The 17,500-nt window shown below is 39.7% G+C and overlaps 3 protein-coding genes across 7 annotated transcripts in view; 1 reads left to right on the forward strand and 2 right to left on the reverse strand.

Moving 5' to 3' along the window:
* Positions 1-143: 143 nt before the first annotated feature.
* LOC138023885 (somatostatin receptor type 5-like) lies at positions 144-1,796 on the reverse strand. The gene has a single exon (XM_068870970.1). The coding sequence runs from the start codon at positions 1,304-1,306 to the stop codon at positions 275-277; it is 1,032 nt and encodes a 343-aa protein (XP_068727071.1). The 5' UTR covers positions 1,307-1,796; the 3' UTR covers positions 144-274.
* Positions 1,797-1,925: 129 nt separating this feature from the next.
* LOC138023841 (uncharacterized) lies at positions 1,926-13,972 on the reverse strand. 3 transcript variants are annotated; one of them, XM_068870929.1, is made up of 10 exons: positions 13,874-13,972; positions 13,036-13,306; positions 12,071-12,215; positions 10,530-10,794; positions 9,787-9,815; positions 8,880-8,964; positions 8,344-8,453; positions 6,784-6,849; positions 4,711-5,361; positions 1,926-3,580 (listed from the first exon to the last, which is right to left on the reverse strand). In XM_068870929.1, the coding sequence occupies exons 2-10, from the start codon at positions 13,205-13,207 to the stop codon at positions 2,065-2,067; spliced, it is 3,039 nt and encodes a 1,012-aa protein (XP_068727030.1). In that variant the 5' UTR covers positions 13,208-13,306; positions 13,874-13,972; the 3' UTR covers positions 1,926-2,064. The 3 variants fall into 3 exon arrangements, with proteins under 3 accessions (XP_068727030.1, XP_068727036.1, XP_068727043.1); XM_068870935.1 differs by lacking the exon at positions 13,874-13,972 and adding an exon at positions 13,362-13,847 and having other exon boundaries at positions 13,036-13,212; XM_068870942.1 differs by lacking the exons at positions 13,036-13,306; positions 13,874-13,972 and adding an exon at positions 13,362-13,847.
* Positions 13,973-13,998: 26 nt separating this feature from the next.
* Positions 13,999-17,500, forward strand: part of LOC138023889 (mechanosensory protein 2-like) — a 20,589-nt gene continuing 17,087 nt past the window's right edge. For 2 of the 3 annotated variants that reach the window (XM_068870976.1, XM_068870987.1), the window contains exon 1: positions 13,999-14,208. In XM_068870976.1, coding sequence (XP_068727077.1) covers positions 14,130-14,208 — 79 coding nt within the window. In that variant the 5' untranslated portion in view covers positions 13,999-14,129. The remainder of the gene's footprint in view (positions 14,209-17,500) is intronic. The other variant, XM_068870979.1, reaches the window with a different exon arrangement.

Raw genomic sequence — 17,500 nt, forward strand, 5'->3', positions numbered from 1 at the left:
TTTTTTTTGGGACCCGTGCCAATTTCACCCGAGCCATGCCAAGAAATTTCTGTAGTGTAGACCGGGCTTACGTAAACTTCCAAATGAAAAATAATGAATCTCGTTAAAAACACCAAAGCAAACAGCTCGGTAAGTGGCTCACATTCAATAAAATGAGTTGTTTACTCAGTAAGGAACAAGTTACGATTAAAAATAATTATTGGAAAGCAATTTCAAGATATTCTCTTGGGAAACTGAATAACAAAAGACGTATTTCTTTCGTCGATTGGTCCTTTCATTTGAACAAGTTTCTCAATGCATTTAGACGAGAACAAAACATCTCTTTGCAGGTTTTCCGAAATTCGGCACTGAAAAACGAATATACAAATGCGTTTGCAGTACTGTTAACAAGCATTAGATAATAAGCAACGGCAGTAACTTCCCTTGGTATCCTTACATTCAATGCGTTGCACAGCAAGTGAGTAGCGAATGGCAAAGAGCATACGACAAATATGGCAGTCAGGAGCAAAACTATGAATACGACGCCACGGTGCTTTCTATCGGCTTTAGGCCGGAGTTTTCGGAACAGATTTGAGCCCTGGCTACGCGATAAAGTCTTGACAACAGCGATGTTAACGCAAACGATAAAAATGATTGGAACCAAAAACGTTGCAGAGAGTGTTGTGAGCAAAGTAATTGTAACATCCGTGCCTCTTAAAAAGTCGTATGAGCATAACGGAACGATTCCTCTCCCGCAATATGGCACTTCCACCTTAGTTATGAAGTAAAAGTCAGGGATGGAAAATGTCAGAGAATAATACCACGAAAAGACGACCATAAGAACTGTTTTACGAGTATCAATGGAAAAATCAAATGGTTTCACCGTCGCGAGATAACGTTCGGCGGAAACACAACAAATTAGGCAAGACGAGGTTGCCAATGTAGTCCACAACATCCCGGCTACTAGCTTACACACAGGAATGGTGGTGTAAATCGAGTCAACGCCTACAACCTCACTAACGTTGTACATAATGCAGACAGACATATCAGCCACGCAAAGATTCTGAATCAGCAATTTCATGGCACCCATTTGATCTCCGTTTCGCTTTAGTCGTTGTAAGACGAAAATGACAAGGACATTGCCCCAAATCGAGATGAACAACAGCAACTTGCTGAGAATAACTTCCACCAAAGAATGCCATGATTCGGGTGGGATAGTACACTGACAAAATTGTTGGTAAGCCTTTCTGTCATGTTCGGAGTCAGGAAATCTTAAGCTGGCACAGTTGAAGAGAGCTTTCGTTAGAGATGACAGTGACTTGTTCATCTGCCAAACTCGAGGCCAAGAGCTTTTTTTTTTGGAATTCTAACAACGACACATTGTTTGTTTACAGATAACTGTTAAATGTCATCGGCACAAAGCCAAGAAGTCACTCTTATCCTTCATTTCGTGTCTTTTTTTGAATAGAACTACAACCAGACGGTTTCCCTTAGGAGGTGGCTGCCAAAGACTGAAAGACCAATCAGTCGATAAGTTGTGACACCCAAGCGCCGAGCGCTTTATTTTCGTAAATGCTAATCAACCTTTGTTTGAAAAAAAAACATGATATTGAATGACTTTATCCTCCAATGCTTTCGCTTTGTTGTCCTTGACAATTCCTGTGTCATGAAGATCACTGCGTGCCGTGAAGATGGAATAGTAAATAAGTTCCATTAAATAACAAGCCCTTATTTCCTCTTTTTTTAACGCGAAATGGCGGTACCTTTGCCAAATACAGTCTTATTGTTGAGTTTCGAGTCATTCGTCGTTAATAAGGTTCTTCAAGGTGCAGTTTGTTTGTTTATGTAATCCTTGGGACATACTTACATGCACGTCTTTGGCGGTGGGGGTTTTCGAGGTAGATAACAAAATAACTCAACGAAACAAAGAAACAAATTTTATCACGTTCTCTTGCAATTTCTTTATGACTATGTCATTTAACTAACATATTTACAATACTGTAATCTATTAGAAAACAACCTCTATGCGTATTTTCAGTAGAGTATATGTCCAAGGACTTGACCGCGATGTCTTTGAATTATCCGCTAAGCGACCACATCGTCAAGGTCGTTTTCATCTAAATTGTCCAGTCCCTCCATGGCTGCACGTAACTCGGCCCCTAAATCGAGAGTCATGTCCAGCCCCTCAGTAAAATCAGGAGTGTTGATAATGTCCGGTGACTCAGGGGGGTGGGGAGGAGGCATGGCCTCCTCGTTTGGTTGCTTCGTGTCACCAGATCTGGCCGACTCTTCTATTCGGTTTACGAATCCTTCGCGGGCTTCAACACTCTCCCCACCCTCCGAGCCAGCGTGTGAATGATTTTCTTTTGTTTCACTGTCAGGAGTTTCTGATTTTTGCAGGGTCAGTTTCTCATCCGACGAGAGGGGGTCATAACCAACATGCTGCGATTTTAATTTCGGAGGCTCCTCTGTTTCATCCAGCGCCTTTTCTACAGTTTTTGTCACTTCAAGAACATCCGTTCCTTCTTTGTTTCTTTCAAGTTCGACTTTGTCTGTTTTCTGTTGGAATTTAACTTCTTCATTGTCTACATTCTCTTCAGCTTGGTTAGTAAAATTATCTTCACGATCTTCCACCAGGCTCGTACCATCTGCAACACTCGCAGAAGCTAAACTGCTTTTCTCTTCAACCTCGCTCAGAGGATCAAGCCTTGTGGCCACCGAAGCGGCAATTGGAACCTCAGGAGAGGGAGGAGGGGGTATAGATCCACAGGTGTTCCCAGAAGATGGCGATGCCTGAACGACCATGGATTGACTTTCGATATTGTCTCGTGATGTATTTATGAGCGATGAATCGGACAAGATCTGCTGCAGTGGTAACTCCACTGAATCGCAGGAGGAGCTTCTCCTTGGAGGAGTACTCTTGGGTCTTTGCAATGTCCGCATGATCGGTTGCACTGTTAACGACCGGGGAACGCTTTCCGCGGGGGGCTGTCTGAGGGGTTTGGGAGCTTTCCGTGATGGAGTTTCTGAGAACTGAATGGGAGTCCTTGAGCGAGGTATTCGCCAAGCGGGGGCGATGTAAGCTGGTGCATCGGATACGATACCAGATTCTTCAGCAATACGTTGTTTTTCCGTCATTTTGTGACCCGCAATAAGCATGGTATTTCTTCCAAAGAGATCCCCACGAAATTCCGCAAGTATATCACGAGGGATGCACGTTTTACTGCCAGGACTCGGACTACGTGCCAAACGCGAAAAATCATCTCCATTCTCAATAATATTTATTATCATTTTCTCCTCGGGCCACTCCTCTCTGTCTTTTCTACCTGATACCGGTGTAACAGTCGGGTCATGTGTCACACCTTCTGTTATGAAAACTGACTCCGCAATTGCTATCTCGTCCCCCTCCTCATGGGGGCTTCCGAGAGCCTCCATATTGGCAGGAAGTTCATCTCTATCGTTCACACTTCTGATTTCCTCCCAGTGTCTCATTTGTCGGGACGCGATGGAAGAGCTGAGTTCTCTTGTACGACCGTACTGCCCGTATCTCTCTGGACTGATGGGCGTTGGAGCTGGCGCGCGCACTGGCGAAGGAGAATACCTGTAACGAGGGTTATTATCAAGGTGATTAGTATATGTAATAGCATTTTCAAAGTTTTCACAAACCAACCATCCATTTCTGTCAACAGAAATAGCGCTTAAGATGTAATTTATATGTGGACAAAAAAGTAGTTTAATCTGGAAGATAATTCTCTTGTAACTTCGCTTGCTCAGGATAAGCAACTGTTAACCACTCAGGTTCAAGCAATCATGCCCTCTTGATTACCAAAAGTACCCCCGTGATTGAGGAAAAATGCCCTCCGTCTCTGCCAATCAGCATTCAGTAATTTTGCCCTGTTTGTGATTAGCAAGAAACACGATCTGTAATAGATCCGATAAAGATGGTAATATGTCCGTTACAAGTCAAATAGATGATAAAAATGTCATAACACAGCGAAGCATACGGGTCTCATGGCCCTTTTTGAAAATAGCCAAGCACTTCCAACACTGGAAAGTTAACAGGCTGTGGTGTGATTTTATTCACCTCTTTGCAAGAAAAATGCACTTTACTACATTACATATCCATTTTGGATATGTGCCATCGAAGAATTAAATAAATTGCCAAAAATCTTTTCAAGATTATTTATGATTTCTCCAGAACGAGAAAGCCAGCACCGGAAGCTTGAACACCCAGGGTATTAAATTAGCCGAGGAGAAAGTGCTTTCTGGGGGAATTCCATCAGCAAATCGTTATACTCTCAGGTCTCCTTCCCAACTGGTAAGCGCGTTGATAACCCAAGAAAACGCAAAATTCGAGAAGTATTAACAAAGGACCTCTGATTAGTAGACGATGCTTGAGAAAAGAAGAGGTTTGAAAACCGTGAAGGGCGGATTGGTTTGCTTAAAGGTACCAAATTGTCATAATAAGAAAGACTGTGCATATTATCCAAAGACCAACAACTTCACTTACGAAGATCCCGGTTCACTATTGACTACACGAAATATTAAAGAGCAAGATCTACAGGCCAATATAAGCCACCGTCAATATACTTGGATCACTCGGTTGAATTGAAAGGGAAATATTTTTGGTGTTCTCATGGCTTGACTGGAAGTAACATACAATGTTGGCGCTTGCGGGAAGACAGTGAGAAATGATACGAATGTGGTCAAAGATTGGGAGCTGGTCCTTACCTAAGAGCAGAAGTCACGTGACCTCTAACCAGACGATATCTATCATAATTGGGCGAAGCGGGTCCTGTTGCAGATGGAACCCGCTCCACAGGAAGGTCATCTATGAGACAAAGCTGGGAATCCTGGACCACCGCCTCCTCATCTGGGGTTCCCGTGGGTGTCGGAGTGACGGACACCACTTCAACTGGTTCCATGGCCACGCCCAAATCCAAAATGCGAGGGATGGAATTCATGCAATGATTAAGTTTTACTTTAGGTCCAGGCGGTGTAGGTACACCAACTGAGGTAAGAGGCAACAAAACACGGCCTCGCCTTGCTGTTAAATTCTCTCTTGTCACTGTGACTATTTTGGGTTCTGCATTTGTTCCTTGCTTTGAAGAACTTGACTCTGTATCTCGTCCCTCTTCACTGATCATTGGCTCCTCTAATGGGGGAGTAATATGGGAATTAATGTCGATATTAAGAAGCATACGTGAGCTTTCATCATTGACTGTTTGCTCAAGTGTTTGCAATAGTGCATCTGTAGTTTTTGGTAGTTCATTTCGATCCGTCCTGTGTGATTTAGTCTTTGCGTCTCCTGCTCTAGGACTGGACTGTTGCTGGGGATGAGCTTGTAAACCCAATGGCAACTTTTTGTCCCCTGCCTCTTTACTGAAAGGTACAAGGATAACAGAAATGTTTGATTACCGAAAAAGAAACTACAGCTGTACATCAAGGTAGACAACTTTACGTACACGAGGTATTTCCATGAACTCGTTACTTTTGAAATATCTAACGGCCTTGCTAAAAAGGCAAAAGAAAAAAATAAAGCAAAAAACTCTGCCATCCTTGGATGCTGTGTTTAAATTGCGATAAAGTTCATAAAACTGTGGCGATTCAATTATGTCTTAAAATCATTTAGTCGATTAGCGTAATATTCCACAACTAAAATGTATGTAAAAGCTTCCCTTTGTAACTAATTCGTGCAGGAATGTGGAAGCACAAGTTTGCGTTCAGTATTCCGCACTGAAGGAATTGATACGACGGGGCTAAAGGACAAGTCACTTTTCACAGGTCACTCATCACAGGTCATTGTTTTACCTACACTAAAGCAAGGTGTTCCCCAAACCTTCAAACTGGCCAACCTTCAAGTTGAACCTATACATTGTTTTTAGACGTAATGAGGCCTAAGTGTAGCATTAGTAAAGGTTTTGTAACGAGTGTCCCTTTGAAAAGTAACCTGTTTTTTAGACCCGTCCGAATTGACATGGTCATTTAAGACATGTCAAATTTCATGTCAAATATTCGGGCGTCATCTCATGTAACACTGTATACAATCAAACAGATTTCATTACTGTTCTTTGATGACCAAGCTTAGCAAAGCATTCAAATCACTGTCATTACCAGCAAATACATAATTTACGCCTTTACTGCCATTTGCTGGCACTACATACGTTAAACTAGTCAATGTGGGTTTGGACATAAAATATTGAATGCTTTAATTGTGCCAACGGGAAAAGCAATCGTATGTCATATTCCCAGTAAAAACTGGTTGGTGTACACACCAAGAGATTTGACAGATGCCACCTGCTGTAATGGGATGTGGTCAGATACTTTGACAGAAGTTTCAAAAGCTTGTGCCTTGATGCAATAAACTCCTGTTTATGGCGCTCAAAAATTGTCACATGGTTTACGATCAAGTGACCGACAGTTAAATCAAGCACTTCACTGATGAAGACATTGTGATGATCACACATACTCTTTTTTTCAGATTTAATTAAAGTAGTCTTGCTGACTGACCACCAAGGGTATTCTTTTTTTAAACCATAGTTAAAGCAATCATTTACATGCTCAATATCTGCACAGGTGAAAATGAGAAGCAACTTGATAGGTTGTTAATTTTTAGAAACAGGAGAGGTCCCATAGGAAAAGGAAAACCATTTTAAAAGACCAAATATCGATGATAAGCCACCTTAAAATTTTACAGTTGTGAACTCAAGATAACTCAGAATCTGCTCCATTTAAGTGGTATAAACATAAGTATGCCAAGTATAATTAAGTAATAATTCCTATACTTAAATGAATGAAACATACTTAGGTTTTAAGTGTTGAAGGATTCCAGCGATAACTGATTTAGGAAAGTCACCAAAATCTTCTAACCTGAGAAAAGAAAGTGAACATGTCATAAGTAGCAAAATCTGGAAATAGTAAGGTTGAGAGGATCTTCCTTAAATTGAAAGAAAGAGATCTGATAACAAAAAGACAAGAAAATTGTGTGAAAACTTCTTTCACCAATTTCTAGAATCAAAAAAGGACCAAACATAAAATTAACATAAATTTTCTGGTTATTTTAACATAGCCTAAAAACGTCGTTTAGCTTTGGATTTTTAAGCCGTCGATTCATATAAACATGGCTACATGAACGTAGCAAGTGTTTCTCCAAAAAAAGTTAATTGATCGATATACGTTGCCTGATTACTTCTTTCAACAGAGCTAAACATTTATTCTGTTATGATCTTTCCCTTTCTTTGTCATGTAACAGTTCAATATGCTTAATAATTTATTATAATTCTATAATTCAATCAGAAACAGACAGGTTGCCAAACCATAATACCCATTTTCAAAAATGAAGCACCTTACATCAACAACAGAAGTAAAGAGCTGGACACTGAACTCCTGAGATATCACAGGGGCTTCCACTTTTGGCAGCTAGTTCATTATCATAGAAAGAGACAGTTTCCATGGATTGCAATTTAATCCTGGAGCAACACCCCCACCTACAACACCATAGTCAGGCAAAGGAGGTCACACTTTTAAAAATAATGGAATTAGCCATGCCTGATTAGATGGCAGAAATATTCTTGGTTTGCACGTGACGTCACAAAAAAATAATTAAAATACAAAACTAAAGGGGCTCTTTAGTTTTTATCTCGATCAGCTACAAGAAGTTTTAAAAATATATCTGTTTGCGTGTTTTCAGTTCAGTACCGTGCTTCGTTTCGGAAATAGAGCAGTTTGAATTTCAGAGTTTTTCACGGTGCGTGACATGTTGAGGGCTTTCGAAAAACAGCCCAGTTGCATAAAAACACCGATTCCCCTTGTGTTTTTGTGGCCTAAACAGCCAATATACTAAAAGACGTGTCCATACAAATGTTTGCTAGCTCATTATACAGCAGAAAGTGTTAAAGACAGCCAAACTAAATTCCAGATGTTTTTAAAGGTTTCTGGCCACCATGTTGGTGTACTTCAGCAGTACACCAACATAGCCCCTCAATACTAAACTCTACAAATTTGAGTACCGGTAATATATTTTGCTGAATAACTCAAGTACGGAATATCGCACAGCCCTGAGACTTGGACCGGTTGTTTATTTATTCCTCTTCTATAACATTTCCATTCCTTGGCTCAATTTCTTAAATAGTAAGTGATTCATGTTTTCACTTGTGTGACGTGCAACCCAAGAATAGAAAGGCCAAATAAATTAATGAACATGGCTTTTGCTCAAAACACATTTGAAAGCTGGAGTTGCTTAATATACACTTCAGGAAAAATCCACTGAAACCACTAAGGCAGCATATCAAAGAGCCCTAACTGAATAACTAAAAGAGTTTCTGATAAAAAAAAATTATAGGAGTAGATGTTAAAGATACATACCCATAATTGGCAAGGTCAAGGTGTTGGACATGCACTCGGCGATGAGAACTGCCTCTACTAGGACTGTAAGGAAGCCCAACAGTGGGTGATCTTCGTGGTTCTGGCCACTTCTGGTAATGAGTCAGAAAAAATAGTCCTGTAAGTCAGCTGGATCTCAACATATTTTTCCAAACGAACAGTAATGAGCTCCGTAAAGATCACCATTAACGAGAATTTCATGGGGTAAAGTCTCTGTGGTTTGATTAGGGTTAATTGTGTCCACAATGGTAGTACCCAGTAAGTATGTAATAATTTATTTCTTTGAATATATGCAACCACTGATTGTGACTCTTTCGCAATCTTTATGCTCAAAATATGCCTGTACATTTCAAGAATTAGGAAAAATAAGGAAGAGGTTCTTTACTTATAAGAACTCCTGTTGAGCTAAGTGAATTTTCTACATGTACGTGGTTGTGTCCCTCCCACAGGTTAGCAGATTGGACAAATTGATTCAATGAATCCCGCCATGAGAAAGACAGTAAGCTACTGGCTCTTACTGGCTGTATTTTCTCCATCCCAGCTGGAATCATATCTTCTGTAACATCTTTAAAAGTTACTCTGCGAGGATCTTTTCTAATCGATCTAAACACAAGAAAATAAATTATACATATATGTTAATTGATAACAAAAAACATATATAATTATTATTAATATTTTTTACGTTCTGCTATTTTCATCTACCGGTATTTTATTTTAGTTTGGTTATTTTGTCTCATAGTTTGTTACATTATGTTATTCCGCATGTTACCACCGTTTAACTAAAAAAAAATTAGCTAAATTTAGAAAACTCAACCCTATGTGTGTCCTTTTACATTTCTTACTTTAATATACTTATTGGTGGCAGGGAAGTGCATCCTGGGCTGCACTTTACCCCACAGTATGTGGGACAGCCCTCCTTGGCAATAGGTCCGGATTGCTTACTTCAAGATGGTACAACTCACCATCTGACCTATTCTCCTTCCAGAAGGGCACCCCTCTTCTGGTCCACCTTATGTTACATTCTAACATAGGGTTGCCTCCAGAGACACTGCTACTCTAGGGGGTCTTCCTAGGGACACCGCTACCCTAGGGGGCATAGGCTCTGCCTTCCCTGCCACCCAAAGTTTGCCAATTGAAAGGATAGTGATTAACATTACAAAATAAAGAGACAAAAGGAGAATCTGTGTTCTTCCTTCTCTATTTTCACAAGCCTCGCAGGGGTGGGGGGAGGAGTAATCATCATTACCCTGAGTCGCCCATGCCCCTCTCCTGGGCATGCAAATATTCCCTGCGGCTCTTGATCCCCTTTTTATGTCACTGACCCTTTATAGGGACTCACTAACAGTAGTATGAAGAAGGAAACCTACTGGGTTACCAGTAGTTAATTTTCTCAAAATCTAATTATGAAAAAAAAACAAATCTTACCCAGTGCTCTTTGCTTTCCTTTTTTTCCTCTGCAAATTGAAATGAAAATTAATTTCTGTATATTTCTTTTGTTTTTCTCATATGTTGACCTTTCCCCCTTTTCGGACTGTGCATTTTTTAAAGGTGAAAACTGTACTATTACTTGCCCTGTAAATTTTGGATTATCGTTACTACAGAAGACTACATCAATTTGAGTTACCCACATTCGGACAAAAACATGGATATTTCTTTGCAAGGGTGCTCTCTCATTATGAGGACAAAACAAAGAAAATCGTTTCTGTACCAAGAGCTTACTCACAGCTTGCAAGTTATGATCTTTGAAATTGCTTGAAGATATCATGGCATAAACAATCCCTTTACGGTCTCTGTCTCAGTAAAGGAAAATGAGATGTCCACTGAAAAATGAAATTGTTTTGCCGCTATTTTTTGTATATAGGGTCAAACTATATATCATATTAAAGCTAATAGATTGAATTACCAGTTTTTGAATATAAAAGCTTTAGTTTTTTAAATTGGTATTTAATACTGCCTTTTAGCTTTTGCTGAATAACTCTGCCCTCGACTTAAATGCCAATTATGCTGAGCCATGGGAGCGTTTTACTGTCTAGGGACTGGCTGATCACAGTGGAGGCCCCGGATATCCTGGGCACCTACCATCCCCTCAGCTCGATGCAGTTGTTAACTGCACATGTTATGTCTCCCTAACTTACATAATTCGAAAGTTTGTGGTTGTGAGTTCTTACCCTATTGGTTTGACACCAAACAAGGTACGCTGAAGTGATATACACATCCTTCCAATCCTGTAGCAGCTCATCATTTTCATACAGCTCATGGACACACACAACGGATGCTTGCTGCTTGTCATAGTTTGTACTGGTCCTGTCAGGGGCACTTTGTACATTCCTTTTCCATAACATCCGCTTCTGGTAATCCGTTAACACTGTTGGTGTCACTGGAGAAGGACGAGGCACAGGAACAGTAGGAGTATATGATGGGGTCAGTGGCTGACTTCGAGGTCATGAAGAAGAAAAACAAAACAAAGTTGATTAGTGAGCAAATTGACTTACTGGGAAGGTTTCAAAATAATAAAAATGACAAAGATGATGATGATGGCAATGAGAAAATCTAAAGACCAAAGTACCTAAGTGGTCTTTCATCTACTCCATGCTCAAGCCATTCAAATCAAGGGCACTGAAAGGCTATCTAATTTAATCCTTTCTGTTCTGCAGCTGCATGTAAGTGTATGTCGAGAAACTTTTTGATATTATCTTTCTCATTCATTTTTTCTTAATATCTAACTCGTCATCAATAAGGTTAAGTTCCTCAGCTTTTTAAAATTTGTTTATATTTGTATTTTTTAGTACTACAACTAACCATTTGACACTCAAACCGGCCTAAACCAGCCAGACGATTTTACTCGTCAATGGGTTAATAGTAATAGATAAATTCAAGGAGTTTTCCAGGAATTCCAGGACATTACTAAATCATGAAACAGCGAAACGAAACCATACATTGAATATTCACAGACAAAGGTTGGATTTTGAGATTAGATAGGCCAAAAACGTTATTGCTCCCAATTAATTTAGACTAAAGCTGTGTTCACATTAGGTCTCAATTGTGATCGAATTATAATCGAATTAAATATGAAATGGGTTCACATCAACTAATTACAGTCCCTGATTATAACTGGATTATAATTACCTCAAACAACCTCAAGGGGGTTGTTTGAAGTAATTATAGTGCATAACAGAATGGCGAACACGTGGTGGTATGAGCAGATGAAACTTCTAATCGCTTTATGGAGCGCAGATTTGGATTTGTCATCTTCTGTTCTCAGAAGCTACATGTATCCTTGGTAATCTCTCCTCGCCTCAAGTATAGTGATGATAATCATGGCGGCCACGCAATATGGTGCCATTTTGTCTCACAATGCGATGTTACCCTATAATTTATTTGAATTTTCACAGATGTGAACAGAACCAAAATTGAATAAAATTGAATGGGTATGATAGCCTGAATTATAATTCCGTTGATCATAATAAACGTTGAGTGTGAACACGGATTAAGATTAGGATTAAGATTAAGATTGAGATTAGGGGCAATAATATGTCATCTTTCATGTAAAAATCCTATTTCTTTCGGTTAGTATTCAATGTATGGTGGGGTCATACATGGTGTTTTTTTGTTTTGTTTCACTGTTTTGCTGTTGTACTGTTTCATGGTTTTGTAATGCTCAGAATTCCAGGAATAGTGCAAACCCTGTTGTAATCAATTGTTTTCATACCTTGGATTTGGTGATAATGATGGCAGTGATGTTGATCTCTGGTAATATGGATTAGACTGTGGTGACGGTCCATTGAATTGGGAAAAACTATCTCCTAAATCAGACTCCCCAAACATGTTCACAACCTTCAGTGTTGGAAGAGAACCTGGAAAGTACAACAAATGCGACCAAGACATACTAATTAATAATAAAATTCTGTGCAGCTTGCTTGATCCCTCTGGGTTTCTAGGTACAGCACCAGGTGGTGTGCTGATATATCATTCATGCATGTGGCCTTAATCTTTGAGGAAAGGGTTGATGAGGGGAGTTGGGGGTGCTTTAGCCTATTAAGTGTGAATGCCGTTAACAATATCTATGTACGGGCCTGACTAACACATTCATGCCTAAAGCAACCCCCAATCGGTAAATAAAATTGTCTGGCACTAGCCAGAGTAAAATCTATAGGGCTCACTCTCAGGTGGGAAGGTAATGGCCCTCTCGAAATTTTTATAGCTGTGTACATGTAACCTGGGGTGTCACTGTGTTGCTTCCTTAGAAAGAAATTTTTCTCCATACTATACAATTTAAAATGGTTTTTTGGCATGTTATGCAAATGGGAATCCTTAAGAGATATAGGGCCAGATTGCCACCTTCATTTGAATGCTGTGCTGATGGGACGAGATGTTTGACGAGTTGGCTGTACCGAAAGTTCTCTGATGAGTCCCTTGGCAGGGGCGAAGCATGCCTCCAAAATAAGCATTGAAATATCCTTCAAAATTTAAAACTATTAAATATTGTGTGTAATTAACACATCATACGCATGTACCGTCAACTAAGACATTAACTAGTACAGTGAGATTCAGGGTAATCGAGAAAGCAGAAGGATTTGTCTCAATACTTTTTTACTTTTTATGCCTCGTCGTCCGCGCCACATAATCCAATTTATTTTGTTTCGTCTGGCGCGAAGCCACGTCTTCAACACTTACCATCTTCATAACAATCGGCCCTTTCAGCTCTACTTTGAAGCTGTGTATGCTCCAAAGTTTGTTGAGTGTGAAGACCATTTCTTTGCCTCACGGCATCTTTTACACGCTGTAAATTGGCTCTCCAACACTCGGGATGTTGACACAAGGCGCCACAAGAACTCTCACTTTTCATCGTTGCTTGGAGCAACAAACAGACACTTGTTATCTTGTATGTATTAAAAACTTCAATATGACCATCAAACCACTTCGTAACGCCATATTCTCAGGGTAGCTATTAAGGAAAAAAGGCTACAAATTACACAACACATCGATTACTTTTGGCATACCTTTTGCTTACTCGTGATATTACGATTGTTCCTAGCAACCACTTGGTTGCGGGATATGTCCCGTTGCTATGGTATTGTACCACTGCCAGACATCTGGCCGAATGAGATTTATGGAAAGTAGAACCATCGAGACTCCACCCAACCAAATACATTAAAGGGGCTAGGTCACGCAATTTTAGGCAATTTCAGCACTGATCGAATGGTCATAGAATTAACTAAAATATCAAAATAACTGTTCAAAACTATAGAAGAACTCTAACAAAACACAGGGAAGCCAAGAAGGGACATGGATGGACAAAACTGGAGAGGATTGAAATGGATTGAATTTGGGTAAATTTGAAAAACGTCGGCCCACCTTTTTTCAAATTTATATCAGTTTATATCAAAATGTCATTTACACAGCTGGAAAATCATTCTCAGTTGTTATGTGGCCGTGATCTTGCAAATGAAAGACTCTTGCTCTGCCAATTTGACGTTTGGAGCTCATAATTAACAAAATTAAACAAATTTACCTAAAATAGCGTGACCTAGCCCCTTTAATGCATGGCTTTTGGTGCCATCGTCAGGTTGTAGAAATTTTCGGTTTCGATTCTTCGGGATCCTTCGAATTCTAAACACACCCTCTTGCCCAGACCTTGCGCAAAATCAATTGGTTCTTGGAAGACGTTTGAATGTGTTGATGGCGGGAGAGGGGTTACCTCTCTGTCTTAAGGAAAATAGTTCATAATTTGTCAATTGCATGTAAATACTAGTTCCACTGTGACTGCCATGCAGCTGAATCCAATCAGTGAAGGCTATAGGGAAGCCCCCGGAGGTGACGAAAGTGAACTTCTCAGCAATGCCAAAGGTATATGTGAAAGCTGTTGGTCGTCTCGCTAGCTAGAGAATCTTATATCTTTGCGCTGCTTAATTAAAGAAAATGTTAAAATATTGGCTTACAAATATACTGTACAAATACACAGTCATACAGGAAGAACGTTTTAGTCTGGCGAGAAACAGAAAGGTTTGGTGGGCTTGTTTTATGATAGGCCAAAAAGTAGCCTGCATTATGATCATTCAGTCTTCGATGCGTTTTGCCATATGCTTAAAGAATGTAGAGGAAAAATCACCCTCCCTTTTACTGTCAATTCCGTGAAAGGGTGAAATAAAGGCGGCTTTGTCTTTACTGCGAAACAAGGAAGTGTGCATGCATCATGTTCTTAAGTGTGATAATAAGCTTATTTTTTGGTTCGCTGTTGGTTGTTTTGCTTTAATTAAGCAGCAAGCACCGTTCAAGGGTATGTGCCCTTTTGAAAAGGAAGTTTCGTAACTGATCATTATTTTCTCTCACATGCAACATACATGCAGCGCAGACACAACTGTACTTTATTTATTTTTAGTGTCAGTTGCGTTAAAAAATTCACGAGGCAAGATGTTTATCAATGCGGTTTCTTTTTCTCCAAATATTTGTATGTAAGTCGAAGAATCTACTTTTCTGGTGTTGAAATTTAAGTTGTCTCACGCGACCACACATCTATTAAGCGCTTTAGAAAGAGAAAGAAGTGTGTTCAACGGCATTTCGTGACAGCGTGGGCTTTGAGGTAAATTTGAGAATATTCTGACTGAACCCAGCGACATATATACCAGCCACAAGTATATCAAAAATATAATAATATTTAGCACTAAAAATAACCTTTAGCCAAGCTTGTTTTTTTTTCAGCATTAAAATGAAAGATCACCCGAGTAGTCAAAAACAGAAACCAATTTTTCATATACATGCAATGTGCTATAATCAATTCAACAGACGACAGACCATACAGTACTGATGACAGAACACACATTAAATGGAGCTTTTCATAGCAAGATGAGGTGAATAAAAAATTTATGGCAATTACTTTTTGGATGGGTTCAATGCAAATTAAACAATAATAATTATAGGTATTTGCTGTAAGTACTAGTATTGTTGGTCTACATGTTATGACAGGTGTAAAGAATCACCTGGTCATGGATTGTGGTCCTTTTACATAAGAGTAAAGAAAAAAAGGAAATGTGAATAATTATTTTTTGTGACAAGCTTCATAATTTTGTCATTGTACTTGTAAAGTTTGTCGTTTATCTCACAGAAGCAAACTGCCAATACAATTGAAACATTTTTTTAATATTTAGAGATTTTATATTCTTTTTTTTATTCTGTTGTTACAGTAACAAGACAAGATTTCAATATTTATTGCAACATTTGGTGGTTGAAAAAATAATTCTGGGGATAGGTTTTCTCAGCAGAGTGAAATTAATGTCCTACAAAATTGTCAAATGCTTAAGTTAAATGTCTCAGTTGCCAACCATGTAGCTTAACATAATGTATGACTAGTGTGGGAAGGTAAGAGATAGGAACTGCTGCTGAGAAAAAAATGAAAACTGGTTCGAAAAGAAGTGGTATTGGTATGATCATGCTTGCTGTGTGTCTTCAGCCTCTGCTTCACCTCAGATGATAATGTCATTTTCCCTGGAGGGTATTTTAAAGAATTTAGTGGCTATTAGGGTTAAAGGTCCTTTTTTCCTTCTTCTTTCTTTGGAGCAGATTCAGAGCCACCTTAAAATTTTAAGCTATGTATGCATCTGCTCTAGAAAGTTTTATCTCAGCCTGCTAATCGCTTTATCCTTTTTGGGATATAAACATTTAAAGACCAAATATAGGATGTATTTAGATGGCTCTTTTGCTGCCATGGTAATCTATTACATTTACACGAATGAGTGTGTTTTGTTAAGCAATTATTGTTATTTCATAAGTTATGGTACCATATCATTGCCATTTCCATGAAACAATTATTGTGTCGATTGAGTCCTTCTAATTACTACAGTTTCTTGAAAGTGTTAAAACTAGTTTGAGCCTTCAAGTCTTAAACTTACCTAGCTGAGCACAAGTGCATTAGTAGTTATTGGGGAAGCTGTCAATCAAACTAAATCATGCATCAGTGTGAGGTTAAAAGGAAGATATGAAAGTACTGTATGTAGAGGGAAGCAGTGTCCTCACCAGGATTTTGTCTTAGGGAGTCCCTGAGGGCCCCCCTTTCCTGAAAAATAGGGGCCCTGCAGGAGCTTAAGTGGGACAAAGTTACTTGCGCTCCATGGCAAGGGTGGAAAACATCCTTTGTGATTTCTCTGTCCATTTCATAAAAGCACATTCAAAATGGAATAATAAGACAATAAAATACTCAATTTCACTCTCAAAAGGATCGTACAGAAGAGAATGATCAAAGCAAAATAAAAACAACACTAAAGTTCAAACTGTCATTGTTAAGCCCCAGGGGTTGCTCGAATCCCGGTTAGCGCTAACTGTTGGTTAAGAGGTGTCAAAACCAATAGGTTTCCATGGTATTTAATGCTGGTTAGTACTAACCATGCTTCAAGCAACCTGGGCCAGGAGGGGTATACCCAGGAGACTTGACTTAAAAGTGCTCTCTCTTGGGTGGTGAATTGCAAGAAATTTGATATAACTCAAGCTAGCGAGGGTGGGGATGTTTGCCAAAGTTGCACAAAAGCCTGGAACCTACAATCCTGGTCAAAACTGTTGGGACAATTCCTGCTTTCCCCCTCCCCCCCATTGCATAGTGGGAGGCGCGGTGGCCTCATGGTTAGTGTGCTCGACACCGGATCGAGTGGTCTGGGTTCGGGGCCTGGCCAGGGACATTGTTTTGTGTTCTTGGGCAAGACACTTTACTCTCATGGTGCCTCTCTCCACCAATATGTATAAATGGGTACCGGCGTAATGCTGGGGGTAACCCTGCGATGGACTAGCATCCCATCCAGGGGGGAGTATAAATACTCCTAGTCGCTTCATGCTACAGAAACCGGAGATAAGCGCCGGTCTGATGAGCCTTCTGGCTCGTAAGCAGAGACTTTACCTTACCCTCCCCCCATTACAATGTTGATTTTTCGTGATCTCCGAAATCAACATCCGTTCATCGCTCGCTCGCATGTTTCAACAGTTTCTTGGGGGAAGGGGGGCACGAAAAAGGCAGCGAAAGAAGAACATGCGTTGTTCATGTAAGGATGGAGGCTTGTACAGTAAATTCTCCACTTTTCGCTCCAAATTTGACAAGTGTCCTAAAGTCGTTTGACCCGGATTGTAGCTTTCAGTCCACTAGCTTGAAAAGAATTAC

This window comes from Montipora capricornis, chromosome 2, assembly GCF_036669925.1.
Source record: "Montipora capricornis isolate CH-2021 chromosome 2, ASM3666992v2, whole genome shotgun sequence".
Lineage (NCBI taxonomy): Eukaryota > Metazoa > Cnidaria > Anthozoa > Scleractinia > Acroporidae > Montipora > Montipora capricornis.